Here is a 14,044-nt window from a genome sequence, read left to right on the forward strand (position 1 = left end):
ACATATATATATATATATATATGTATATAACTTTTTACATATTTTATACAGCCGCAGCTTCATTTAGGCATCCTTGCTACTGATAAGTAATAACTATACCCAGTGGCGAAGCCAGGATTTCTCGGGGGGAGGGGCGAACTTAAAAGAATGCAAGGTTAAAGAAAAATGGCAACAACTAAATCTTTTTATATAGTAATGTCTTCCATAATTAATCAATACAAACAAATTACAATTGTTGCCGGCGAGATTTCATGTCATGAAAACGTCGCATAATAGGCTCATTATCAATAAAAGCAAATACATATTTCTCAATGTAAACAAGTATGCTATCACTCAACCATTGATCTCCCATTTTGTTACGCAATGGTGTTTTCACAATCTTCATAGCAGAAAAAGCTCTCTCCACCGAAGCGGTTGCAACCGGTAACACCAAAGCCAATGTAAGAAGTTTATACACTAACATATAACTTTCACACCTCCCGGTCTTCACTAACTCTTGTGCAAGATCACTAATTCCTCTCAATGATGAAAACTCACTATGCATCTTCATATCATGAATGTAATTGTCAAGTTGAATTGGAAGATTCATGAGGTCCATACGATCAAAATCTTGAGAATAAAGTTGGGCTAAACGAACAATTTTTGCTTTGTCAAAAGATGCAAAATTATTCACCGGACTCAAACAAGCCATACAAAGAAGTAACTCGGTGTTTACCTCATTGAAGCGATCATTCAACTCCTTTAGTTGCATATCAAGGACTTGAAAATAGAGGTCTACACGATAGTAATGGAAGTTTGTGATTTTTGGAGCTTTACGCCTTGATTTTCCAGGTACGAAATGCAAATCCTCCATGTTAGGAACGATAATATCATGCTCCTCACAAAACTTTTCTACATCATGAAGCAAGTCCCCAAAGTCATCATCTCTCAAGGATTGTAGTCTTTGCTTGCATACTTCCACTAATGCCATTGCATTCACAATATCTTGATCTTTCTTTTGCAATACTTGTGATAACTCATTTGTAATTCCCAATATAAGTCTCATCAAGAAAAGGTGAAATGCAAAATCAAAAGTTTGTATGTCTTTGAATAACCTAGTTGCTTCAACGAGATTATCTTGGTTGCGATCACTTTTAATCCATTCAACCACCTCCACCACGGCTTCAAACATAACAATAATACTAACTATAGTACCATAATGCGAGTTCCACCGTGTATCACATGGACGCATGAGACTCATTTCTTGATTTAACCCTTTACCCATTTCAAGATTACCAAGATCAAGAGCTTTCTGAATTTGTTCTTGTTGTTTCTCTCTAAATGCATCACGACGCTTACACGATGATCCAATAAGATTCACCAAACTACTAGCATTGATGAAGAAATTGGCAACATCCTCATTTTCCTTTGCCACGAATACAAGAGCTAGTTGAAGTTGGTGTGCAAAACAATGAATATAAAATGCTTGAGGGTATTTGTTCAAAATCTTTGTTTTAAGACCATTCAACTCACCTTTCATATTGATAGCTCCATCATAGCCTTGTCCTCGTAACTTAGACATACTCAAATTTGTTGTAGCAAACAATCTCTCAATGGCATCTTCAAGCGAGCTACTAGTTGTAGAGGAGAGATGTTGAACACCCAAAAACTTTTCAATTGCTTCTCCTTTTTTATTCACATAACGCAATACCACCGCCATTTGCTCTTTAGTTGAAGAATCACGTGCTCCATCAACCAAAAGAGAAAAAAATGCACCTTCCATATTTTTAGTGATTGCACCTACAGTTTCAATGGCACAAGCACGGACAAGATCTTTTTGAATATCGGAAGAAGTATACTTAAGATTCTTGGGAGCATTCTCAAACACAACCTTCCTAACTTATTCATTATGCTTGGAAAGAAATTGCATAAGCTCCAAATAATTGCCCCTATTGCTTGATTTCAACGATTCATCATGGCCACGAAAAGGTAAACCTTGTCCCAACAATCATCTTGTGCACTCAAGTGAGGCACTCAATAAAGTACGATAATTAATGTGAGCTTCATCGGTTTGCTTAATCACAAATGTTTCAATGTATTGTTTTTGTGTCATCAAATTAATAGCTTGTTGTACAGCTTTATTATGAAGACTTCCAACACCTCCCTCATGGACTCGAAGATTTTTGGGTCCTTTCTTCCAATTTGTAAACCCTATCTCAGTGAAGACATCACTTCCAGTGCTACCCATTTGATCAAAATCACATTTGAAAAGATAACAATAACGGCAAAATGCAGCATTTTTTGATATACTATACTCCAACCACTTAAACTTATCAAACCAACCAATGATAAAACATCGATTGTCGCTAACCTTTCTTGGCATGATGTGGTCTCTAGGTTGACAAGGATCATTTTGGAGATAGTGTCTACGAATTGCTTCACGATAATTAGGTGGATAATCAAGCATTCGACGTCTATGTGCAGGGTCTGCAGGAAGATTAGCCAATATTTCATCCAACTCAGTGGCCTCACTTTGTTGTGACCTACTTGGAATATTTGAAGGAGGACTTCTTGGAATATTTGAAGGAGGAGGAGGACTACTCGGAATATTTGAAGGAGGAGGACTACCCAAAATGTTTGAAGGAGGATTTAAGCACTGTTTCTTATAGTATCGTTCCATTACGTAACTGTAAAATGAAAAGAAATAAAAATTCTTAGACTCTATGAATACTACTAAGCAATTCAACTAATCATATTCATATGAATGCAACTAAGTAATTTAACTAATCATATTCATATGAATACAACTAAGCAATTCAACTAATCATCCATCAAGATTCAAAGAATTCAAATTTTAATTTTCATCCTAAAAAATAATTTCATAATTTCATTCAAAATGTGGCTTATTACCAATAAGTTTAGTTAAAGATGACTTTTGACATGCCAATTTATCTATATGTACAATTATACATACACATGATTCTTCTAATTCCCAATTCGTATCAATAATTTCACCCTAAAAAATAATTTCATAATTTGTATTAAATAACCATGACATGAATAATCAATAACCATATCATTTGATTCACATAATTAAGGTAGGGATTATGCATTTAAGAATTAAAAAATTTACCTTTAAATAGTGATTGGAGCCGGCTCAAGCTCAGAGGAGAGGAGAGTGGCTCACTGGCTTGTGGAACAGAAATTAAAGAGGACTTTGTGGCTTTGGCTTGGCTGCTGGAGTTTGGGGAGCAGCTTGGCTGAGATGGATGGCCCGCTCTCTGTGTGTGTGTTGATTATTGGTGAAGAAGACAGAAGAAAATGATAGAAAAGAGTAAAGGGTGTGCGGTGCGGATGGGGTCGTGTGTGGGGGGGGGGGACAGACAGAAAGCTAGGGTTTCATTGGGGCGACACGCGGAAGCGGTCCCCCACCCCATTATAATTTTTTTTTTAAATTCAACTATCAAAACGGCGCCGTTTTGATTTAGCTTTTAAATTTTTTTTTACCAGGTCCAAAACGGCGTCGTTTTGGCCTGGTTTTAAAAAAAAAAAAGAAAATTAGAATGCAATCTAGACTGCAGATTACCCAGAAAACCCAAAAAAACAGAGGGCGCCGTGAACCATTATTTTCCGGCGAGGCGCGCGAGGGGAGTGGCGAAGACCTGGGGTCCAGTGGTGTTTCCTGGCGAGGGGAGTGGCGGCCGCCACTCCTCGCTCCCACGTGGCTTCGCCACTATACCTGATAATCAGAATTTATTTTACTACAAGCTTAATTTAGTCGTAGATCTACCAAATAAATTACCCTTTATGTTCTATTTAGTTTAACTTTTATTAAGTAGTTTACGTGAACATTTGTTGTCAATCATCATAAAACTAACATTAATCATCCCTTCATAGAATAAAACATTAATCATACGCTACTATTTTTTGTAATAGATCTGAAAATTAAAAGTAATCAAATTAACTAAGTAAAAGTTTAGAGTTACAATGATTAGCATTTACCCATAAACAAGAAGTGCCGATTGCACCTTCATTATCACGTAACTTCACTTCCAACCAATTCCACTTAACTAAAAATAAAATATTTATCAATAAAAATACAATTGTATTTCAATAGCTCAATGTACATGTATCGTTGTATCTAATAAATAAAAAGAATAAATTGTAGTAATGGTTTCTCAATTTTAATCAAATTGGAGCAATGATCTCTCAACTAAAAATTCATTACCATTGGTCCCTCAACTCATCAAAATGTGTAGCTATGGTCATTTTCGTCAACTTCGTCAAAATTTTGTCAAAATGAGTTATGTTGGAAAGGACCATTGCTACAATTGGTGTGAAATCCCGTTCCTGGATTTCACTGTTATAATATACGTATTTGTATTATTGAGATTTTATATAATTTCTAGAGAATTTATTTTAATTTGTTTGAATTTAGATTTTAATTGAACTAGTTACAAAGTTTGAAGTTTGGAAATTAATTATTTAAAATCCGTAGACCTTTCGAGGTCACAATTTATATTTTCAAATTGATCTCGAAACCACGAACGCATAGATGAAAGCCATCTGCGAGTCTAGATTATAAGGGTATAGTTACGAACATTTGAAGTTGTGTTACTAAACTATAGATTTTAGAAATTATTTAAACTCCCACTTGGTGGAAAAAGCCTAAGGAGGTATGTGCTTTTGTGGCCAATCAGAAGTAGAGGTTGGAGGGAGGACCAATCAGAAACAAGAAAGGAGGGAGCAACCAATCAAAAAAGGAGGAGAGATAGGAGGGGAAGGAGAGACCCGAAATGGGTCATTTTTGACCCGTGAACCACCATTTTTGACCCGGGCATATCTCCTTCATCCGACTTCCGTTTTGGGTGATCTTGGTGTCCATGGAAAGCTCTTGACAAGTCCTACATTTATGTAGTGTTAGATTTCCATTTTTCTTTTCCATTTTTCAAGGTCGAAGCCACAAAATGCTGAGGGTTTTCCGGCGAGTTTTCTCATTTTATGGTGATTCCGACAATGATTACCGTCTATCACCACCACCAATAGACTCCCCTCAACCCCTGGAGTAAGGCCCAAGCATTGGATGTGGCGTCGGAGTTCATTTTGGTGATGAATTGAGGAACACCCATTTCTAAGGTTTCCGGCGTGTTTGGATGAAATTGGGACACTTTCCGGCCGAATTGGACTTGGCCACATGTATGAAAATTTCTCCTTTCATTGAGATATACTTTCCTATAAAATTTGGTAATTTTTGGAAATTGTTGAATTTTCCGACGGGTTGGGGCGGCCAACAGCCATCGGCGGCGGCGCTTTGGCCAGTGGGCTGACGATGCCTTTCTAAGTTTAATTAGATGTCTTGAGTTTTTATTTGATATTCGTATGACGTGGTTTGATCGTTTGAACCTAATTTCATTATGATACATTACTTGACCAAAATATAAATCGACGATCCGACTGTCGGATCGTGATGAAATTTTAGTATGTTGTTCTAGAGGCATAATGTGGATTTTAGAAGATCACAGATCCAAAATCCGATGTGTGGATCTTCCGGGTCAAATTAAGTAGGGATGTGGACCCCACCGTTGATCGGAAGTTGACTTTTGGTTAATAGGTATTGAACCATTTGAATTACTAAAATTAGTATTACTAGAGACTCAGTAAGGCTTTGTGGTCTTGTCTCGGTGAGTGACTTTAATATATGTGATATGGTTATTACCCGATTTTCTTATATTAGTATCCTTTGTAGATATGACTCGGTTTTATAAATGAGTTTTCTGTTAAAATGTGATTCTTTTATAATTTGCCATCGATCTATTTTTTTGAAATATGATTTGACTCATGGATTGAAAATATTTGTGAAAAGGTGATTTGAAGTGCGAATTGAAATGTTTATGAATTGTGTTATAAATATATATTTGAAATGTTGACAAATGCAAGGGCTAGTAGGGGACCGTTACCCTAGTGTCACGGGGTTAGGTGACACTGAGTTTGCACCATGTAGCAGTGGTACATGGGTGGTCCTGCTTGGTTAATCTGCGATGGGGGACCATATTATTTATGGATCATGCTTGGTTAATCCACGATGGACGATCCTTATGTCCATGTATATTTAGGAGTGATCATGTTTGGTTAATCAGTGATGGCTGATCACTGCCTAACAGTTCTGTAGGTGTGACTCTGCTTGGTTAATCTGCTATAGGGGGTCACAACCTACTTGGTTATCTTGACCCTGCTTGGTTCATCCGTGATGGGGGTCACTAGTGGTCCTGCTTGGTTAATCCGTGATGGGGGACCATATTTTTTATGGATCGTGCTTGGTTAATCCGCAATGGGCGATCCTTATGGCCATACATATTTAGGGGTGATCATGCTTGGTTAATCCGCGATGAGTGATCACTGCCTAATAGATTCGTGGGAGTGACTTTGCTTGGTTAATTCGCGATGGGGGGTCGCTACCTACATTGTTACTCAGGGGTGGCTCTGCTTGGTTAATCCGCTATGAGGGGCCACTTCCTGTTTGGTTACTTATGTAGGTTTCGGCCGAACTGCGTCCATTTAACCCTAGATTTTAGTGTATTTATGAACAATAGTTTTTGAGAATCTTTGTGGTTTGAATTGGAAAAGTCGTTGGATGTCTGGGTGACTCATTCGGAGTTTTAGAGACTTGACTATGTTTTCATAATTATGAACTTATATTTGAGGTTTATAAACTGTGATCAATGGTCATTCTTTTTATTGAATATCACATACTTGTATTATTGTCATTTACCCGAGTTTCGCAGCTTATCCGAGTGTCTGATTTGCCCAGTGTGCCATCTCCTTGATGTAGGCATGATTGTACATATGATAGGTCTGGGTAGATTACGAGAAGCAGCTTGGTATTTTAGTTCCATTGAGTGGTTCAGAACCCAAGATTGTTGGATTCCATTGAGTGGTACGTAATCCTTACTCATGCTCATTTCCATAAGGTTAGTCTAGAACCCTAGATTCGAGTGAATGGGAATTACCCCAAATAGACTTTGTGAATATAAATTAGAATTACCATGTTTATTACTCATAATCCAAGTAGGGAATTATATAGAGCTCCTTAGTTAAATTCGTGAAATAATAAGTTATCGCATTGATTGATTAACGTAAATAAATGCTAAGATCATGCATTTTTTATTCATAAATTGATTAATTGACGAGATTGCGGAATGATTTTGGATATGGATGTTATTATTATGATTATTTTAGTTGATCAATGTGGCTTGAGAAGAATATTGTGCTTCGTCATTGGTTCTTTGACATATTGCATGGTATGTATTGTGATATATTGTTGAGACAAAGTGATTTATGTGATGGATGTTTGAGTGTAGTGAAATGATGAGTTACGAATGACTTGATCCTTGTTGAGGGTACGTAGGTAGTCTAACGAGGAGGTTAGATGTAACCATAAAGTATACGAAAAATTATTACGTAGTTGGATTTCGAGTTGTGCTTTGCACATATCCCGGAGGCAGGGTATGTTAGAGATACGAGTATTTGGTGACGTCACGTGTTGATCCTGGACGTATGTCGGGATCGGGGCGTGACAATTGGGGTCCCTCAATTCATCAAAACGTGTAGCTATAGTCTTTTTTGTCAACTTCGTCATAATTTTGTCAAAATGAGATATGTTGGAAGGATCATTGCTACAATTGAGTTAAAATTGAGGAACCATTGCTCTATTTGGATTAAAGTTGATAGACTATTTCTCCAGTTGAATTAAAGTTGAGGGACCATAGTTGCACGTTTTGATGAGTTGAGGGACCAATGGTAATGAATTTTTAGTTGAGGGATCATTGCTCCAATTGAGTTAAAATTAAGGGACCATTGCTACAATTTACTCAAACAGTATATGATAAATAATCATCATGTAAAGGGGCAACTCCAACCCAACAGGGTTGCTCGCTTTGCAAGGGTGGGAGGGAGGGGGAAACGTCTATCATATGCAACTTTGCCCTCGCTTTGCAAGAAATTGTTTCCACGACTTGAACCCGTGACCTTTCGGTCACAAAGAAACAACATTTCCATTACGCTAACGCTCGCCCTCATAAACAACCATCACATAATTGAGAAAAACCGAGTAAAAATGTTTAAAAAAAAAACTAATATCACAATTTTATTTTGTAGGTGTTCTTGGTAGCCACTTGGTGCTAACTGATACAATACAAGAAACCAAAAGATGAGGACAATGCGTCCATGGGGGCTTTTATTTTATTGAGTCATTTGTTTTAGAATTTCATGCCTAAGATCTAGGCAGATGCAATGAACAAAATCCTCTCTTACAGACACCCCAAGGACGAACACGATTAGCAGGTGGTACAACAATACTTACCATACAAATGACTAAGATACGCGCTTGAATGCTAGTATACAGGGCACGAGCTATCTTCGCTGCAAGTGACTACTATAAGTCATCAACTGTCAATTGACTCAAGCCATCAGTTGATGGATTACCTAGCTCCGCATCGTCCTTTTTACACACATATATGAAGTGACAATCCGGATCTTCCAAAACAAAATCAGCTGGAAGTAAGCCCTTCTTGGTTATAGGAACGGGTTCCAGATCTGATTTCGATGACAAACCACAGCCTTCAGGCGTTTGGAATCCTGGTCTGGCTGTGAAACAATAGTCAAGGGGACACAAAAACTAGATAAGGCACCTCTATCAGGAATCGTAAACACTGAATTAACAAGCAAATTCATAGAGTTATCATCTCTGTTTGACTGTTTGTTGACTATCCAAGAAAGATCCCAGGAAAAGGTGAGTACATCCTAGTTTACCACTCGAAAAATACTCAGCTTGCATGTATGCTATGCACAAGCAACAAATATATGAAGCTCGGACAATATGGACTGAAATCCTAACTGAATAAACCAAAATCTTGTACCATTATACTTGCAGATAGATGTGGGACAACAAAAATCTTGTACCATTAACTCGTAGATAGATGTGGGACAACAAAAATCTTGTACCATTATACTTGAATGGATGTTCACCATGTGTTATAATTGCCTCAAACTCACTAACAAAATATGACCATTTGGCATTGAAAGATACGTAAAACGAAATTTAACTAAAAATCACAAGCAATTATCAAACATATTCAAATAACATGGAAGCAAGATCACTTTTGGCGAACTAACTGAATGAGGGGAACTGTAGATATTTGAACAGCAAGAAAAAGACGACTATTATGAAAGGAAAATAAACTTACGTATAGTGTACAAACAAACTTTCCAGTTGTACACTGGCCGTCTCAAATGAGGCATTCTTACTTTAGGATCACCGTACGTTATCTGCTATGTAGAAGTTTAAGAACAGATCATATATTTTTAGCTTTCAATAAAAGAAAGAACATTGAGAAATATAAAGCTTCATTTAAGGATGCACAGTTACCAACATATAGATCCCTCCAGGTTTAAGAAGCCTACAAGAAAAAATAACAACTAGGATTGGTGAAGGACTAAAAAAGCAAACGATAATTGGCAAAGTTTAAATGGAAAAAGAAATTGTGAAATGGTCGAGTAATATAAGAAATTGCATCTGTAAAGTCTACAACCTGCTCACTTCCCCTAACATTTGAGCAGCACTAATTGGAGCATCGTTACCACACTAAAAACATAAGCACAAATGAGAGAATCAGAGTGCGCCCAGTAATGACTAGGAGGAGTCATAAGAACATCACAGCATGCATCATACGATTCATACCATCAGTGAATCAAGAGTTCCTTTGACAGACCACAAACCACAGGTGCAGAAGGTGATGACAGCAACAAAGGTTTACCAAGACGTTAAACAGAAAATTAGTACACAACATTGTATATTTCTAAAATGAGTACACAAAGAAATTGATTCATACCTTTATCAATGACACCGTCAAACGAATCATCTGGGAAGAAACTCATATCTCTAACATCCATTTGCATGTCTATACGATCCATATAGGAAACATACCTAGAGTCTCCAATAGTTACTAATAAAAAGCAGTTAAAAGTAGTTCTAGAGATTTTGATGAAGTAGATTTCCAAAAGGATACATTTCAGCTGAGGTATGTGCTCATATTTGCTTATCATCATGTCGATAGCCACTGATGAAATGTCAATGTTCATTATGTCTTCATATCCATCCTTGACCATGTCCTCGGACATAACTGGGAAAAAGAACATTTTTCCATCATTACCTTAGTCAACAAGTACACAGACAGAACCATAGGAAGTATCTTAATACGATGAAATTACAGATGTAAGGGTGCCTTCTGGCTAGACACCGCATAACTGGTACCAAAATCTTTCTCCTACGGATGGCAAGGACAATGCCACGTTTAGGGACCCTAACTGCATCCGGTACGCTATTACTTTCAACATCAAATTTGCTAAATAGTGGGAAAGAAAATGATTCTTTGCAACTTTTTTCATTCTATGACCTGCACAGAATGCATTCGCGGTGGCAATCATATATCTATCAAACAAAACAGAAGGAAAGCACAAAACAGAACCTTAATTTGGGGGATTCATGCTCATGCCAAAATCCCCAAAATAAAAGGGGTCAAATTTGAGTAGACAATGTTCAACCAACCACTAGCAGTAAACCTAAACCCCAATTTCTCTGGTTTTTACCATGACTTCTCAATAATTAAAAAAACCCAGCTCAAAATTACCAAAAAAAATAGCTAAAATGCAACGGGAATGATCAGAACAACTGGATTTCGGGAACCAATACTCTTAACAAAAGTCTCAATAAATAAATACAAGCACAACGATCAATCAATGAGCCAAATTCCCACATCAAAAAAATTTCTTTTCTGTACTTTCCTCTGAGTTTCTCAGCAACCAAACAGAGCAGTTAAAGCAGAGAGTCAGTATATATATAGAAAACAAAAGGGGAAGGGAAGAAAAAGAGAATAAGGGAAATGCGTGGGTGGGTGGAAAAAGAGTACCGGCATTGCCGCAGCCGACCATGAGAACAGAAGAGGAGATGGGGATGAAGTGGCGGACGAAAGGGCGGAGGGAAGAGTAGCGCTGGTACCAGTCGAAGGAGCCACCTTCTTGGACGTAGCGGGCGTCCCAGTAGAGGGCGTCGCCATAGTTGTAGGTGTTGCAGCTCGACTCGTCCCTCAACATCTCCTTTTGCTGCTGCTGCTGCTCTGATGATTTCAGTGGATTTGACTAGACTTCAGTTGGTGAACAGTCGACGAAAGGAAATGAAAGTACGAGAGAGAGAGAGAGAGAGAGAGAGAGAGAATGGGGAAGTGAGGTCGGGCTTCGAATTGGGACTGCCTGGCAATAACATTTGGGCCCTTGATCTAGGCCTGCGACATTTTCAGTCCAAACAAGGGTCATCGAGTCCATATCAAACCCAAGCAACCACCCGAACACCACCGACTTTTCCAGCTCAAAGAACCTCTTCACCATCAAGCCCGGCACCCGCCCGGCCTATACACCGCCGCCGAGTCCTTCGGCAGACTCACCGACTCCTCGGCCATGGCGGTGGATGCAGCTTTTGAAATCCCGTCTCCTCCGTTTTACTCCCCTTCTTCCCATTTCAGCCCGCAGCGCCACTTCTACCTCGCCGTCGACAGACACCAGTTCAAGATGGTAATTTCTCCGCACCCATCTGCGTAAAAGTTGAGTTTTTTTAACTAATTGAAGTCAAAATTTGCGAAATTTAATTGGGCAGGAGACCTTGATGGACTTATTGGGCGTGGCGGGTCGGCGTCCGGGGTTGCCCATGGTGGTCTGCTGCAGCTCACGTGACGAGCTCGACGCCGTTAGCTCCGCCGTCGCCAACGTCCCCTATATCTCTTTGGCTTCTCTGGTAAATTTTCAATTTTTCTTCTTCCACCCACACTCATTAGCCATTCCCTCATACAGTGTTATTGTTTGATTGATTCACTACATAAAATCTATGTGCATGAAATGCTATTGGTGTTTAAAAGCCTCAATATGCATCGACCCAAGACGAATAAACCCAGGTTTTTCGTAACTTTTATGAACTCAGTTGTGTTCTAGAACTTATGAAGCATGTTGATTAGTATGCAAAAGGGTATATGAATTTGACAATGTGTGATGAATAAGTTATTAGGACCATGTCCCCGTTAATGAAGATAAAAAAAATGGAAGATTGATCACTGGAAGAAGCTTTGGTGTGGGCTTGGTGTTCGACCAAAAGAGTCTTCGATGGTTAAGTTATATTGCGGGGAGGAAGAACCGCATTAGAGTTTCTTCCTGTTTTCTGTCGACCTTTGGTAGTAGGAATGCACTTATTGTAGAGGAGTTCTCGTTTTATTGGGAATGCGTGATTGGATTATTAGCAGGTATCTTCGTTCCAGTTTTAACCAAGGGGTCTCACCCTTAACATAACGTCCTGTAGGAGTTCGAAATTTAGTTGCCTTCTAGGATGGTAGTTGCCAGAAAATGCCAGAAAGGGACAGATAATTGTGCCTGGCTCGACTTTGCAGCGTGCTTTGATTTTTATGCTTCATAGTTAAACTCCGAGCCATTAGTGATAATTATTTGCTGTTATCGAATTTGAAGCTTTTCGAGACTTGGGAGCAGCCTCTCCATAAAATGGGGGTAAGGCTAGCCGACATTCACCTCTCCCAGACCCTGCGTAAAACGGGAGCCTTGTGCACTGGGTACGACCTTTTTTTTTTATCGAATTTGAAGCTTTTCGTGATGGTCAAATGATAACAATCGAAATAGGTGATATTTGGTTGCATTTAAGTTAGTTATTATGGTTATGTTGTAAACGTGCCAAACACAATTAACCATGTTTAGAGACGTTGAAACTTGGATCTCCAATTACCGTTAGTGTTTCTAATGTAGCCCGTGCATCATATCTTGTATCGCAGTACACTGACCTTGCTGAAGCAGACCGTTCTTTAATATTAGAGCATTTTCGGCAAGCAACAATGAGATGGAACCCAGAAGTGAGTGCTCAATCAGCAGTTGATAATGAGTCTGTGAAAGATGAACAAAAATCTCATATGATAGTTGCAACAGATGCATGCCTTCCGCTGCTTGCTTCTGGGGAGTCACCTATAGCTGCCCGTGTTCTTATAAATTATGAGTTACCGACAAAGAAGGTACAGTGTACCGCAATTTCACGCATCCACTTATGCTGACAGTTACTCTTGTTGTGCCATTTCAAGGTCGTTAATGATTGAATTCTGTGTTATAACAGTTATTAACATGGGACTGCATGTGGTTTTGCTACCTTATGCATTACATACTGCGTCCCTTCTATTTTCTCATGTATATATGCTTCCTTCCTTACAATCCTCTGTGCAGGAAACATATACAAGGCGTATGACAACTTGTTTGGCTGCAGGTTCGTCCTACCAAGTTGTACTACTTTGTTAGTTGCATATTAATGGGGTATGCTCTCTTGCGATAACTTTGTACAAATACGTGCAGATGGGATTGTAATCAACATGGTCGTCGGGGGTGAGGTAGTAACTCTCAAAAGTCTTGAAGAAAGTAGCAACCTGGTCATAGCTGAGATGCCCATACATGTGAGTTTGTCAGTGCTTACGTTTCCCACATTTCGTTTAGCCACCCTGTTCCTTTCTGTTTCTAGCGCATAGATGGGCACTCGTTTGATATATGGTTGATTGGATTGCAGATTTCTGAGATTTTATGAAGATATATAATGTGCTATGCTGGCGGACATGTTAGAGAAATGATTCCTTGTACTTTGCTGTGGTGGCCGAAGCAATTGTGCGTGATCTGAGTGCTTTTTGAGTGGTTCCGACGATGTTGAATTTATACTGATTTGTGATTTTAGATGAGACTTTGTTTGGTAAGTAGTATACATGAAGGAGGAAGACATACTAAATCCAAACAAGTTTTGACCTTTATTGTTTTCAAGAAAAGAATAAATACGAAGGCAACAAAATAACAAATTCCAAAACTGGATACTTTAGCGGAACTTTTGCCCGGGTGTAGCTACTAGCTACAACATTAGAGATGACAAGCATCAGTGGAGATTAAGAAATTATACTTGAAATGATCATCAAAGTAACATGCTGTTGTTTAA

At 38.6% G+C, this 14,044-nt stretch overlaps 3 protein-coding genes across 4 annotated transcripts; 1 reads left to right on the plus strand and 2 right to left on the minus strand.

The window, feature by feature from the left end:
- Positions 1-226: 226 nt before the first annotated feature.
- LOC139192088 (uncharacterized) lies at positions 227-2,659 on the minus strand. Its single transcript, XM_070813377.1, has 2 exons — positions 2,026-2,659; positions 227-1,779 (listed from the first exon to the last, which is right to left on the minus strand). Exons 1-2 carry the CDS (start codon positions 2,657-2,659, stop codon positions 227-229), a joined length of 2,187 nt encoding a protein of 728 aa, XP_070669478.1.
- A 5,436-nt stretch (positions 2,660-8,095) lies between these two features.
- LOC103412760 (uncharacterized) lies at positions 8,096-11,127 on the minus strand. 2 transcript variants are annotated; one of them, XM_029096504.2, is made up of 8 exons: positions 10,944-11,127; positions 10,044-10,157; positions 9,867-9,935; positions 9,716-9,735; positions 9,567-9,619; positions 9,404-9,434; positions 9,222-9,303; positions 8,096-8,622 (listed from the first exon to the last, which is right to left on the minus strand). In XM_029096504.2, exons 1-8 carry the CDS (start codon positions 11,125-11,127, stop codon positions 8,411-8,413), a joined length of 765 nt encoding a protein of 254 aa, XP_028952337.1. In that variant the 3' UTR covers positions 8,096-8,410. The 2 variants fall into 2 exon arrangements, with proteins under 2 accessions (XP_028952337.1, XP_028952336.1); XM_029096503.2 differs by having other exon boundaries at positions 9,222-9,306.
- Positions 11,128-11,244: 117 nt separating this feature from the next.
- On the plus strand, positions 11,245-13,918 carry LOC103412748 (uncharacterized). The gene is made up of 6 exons (XM_008351287.3): positions 11,245-11,601; positions 11,684-11,821; positions 12,858-13,091; positions 13,297-13,336; positions 13,423-13,520; positions 13,631-13,918. The coding sequence occupies exons 1-6, from the start codon at positions 11,488-11,490 to the stop codon at positions 13,646-13,648; spliced, it is 642 nt and encodes a 213-aa protein (XP_008349509.2). The 5' UTR covers positions 11,245-11,487; the 3' UTR covers positions 13,649-13,918.
- The last annotated feature ends 126 nt before the right edge of the window (positions 13,919-14,044 follow it).

The sequence above is a fragment of the Malus domestica genome, chromosome 02, assembly GCF_042453785.1.
Source record: "Malus domestica chromosome 02, GDT2T_hap1".
NCBI lineage: Eukaryota > Viridiplantae > Streptophyta > Magnoliopsida > Rosales > Rosaceae > Malus > Malus domestica.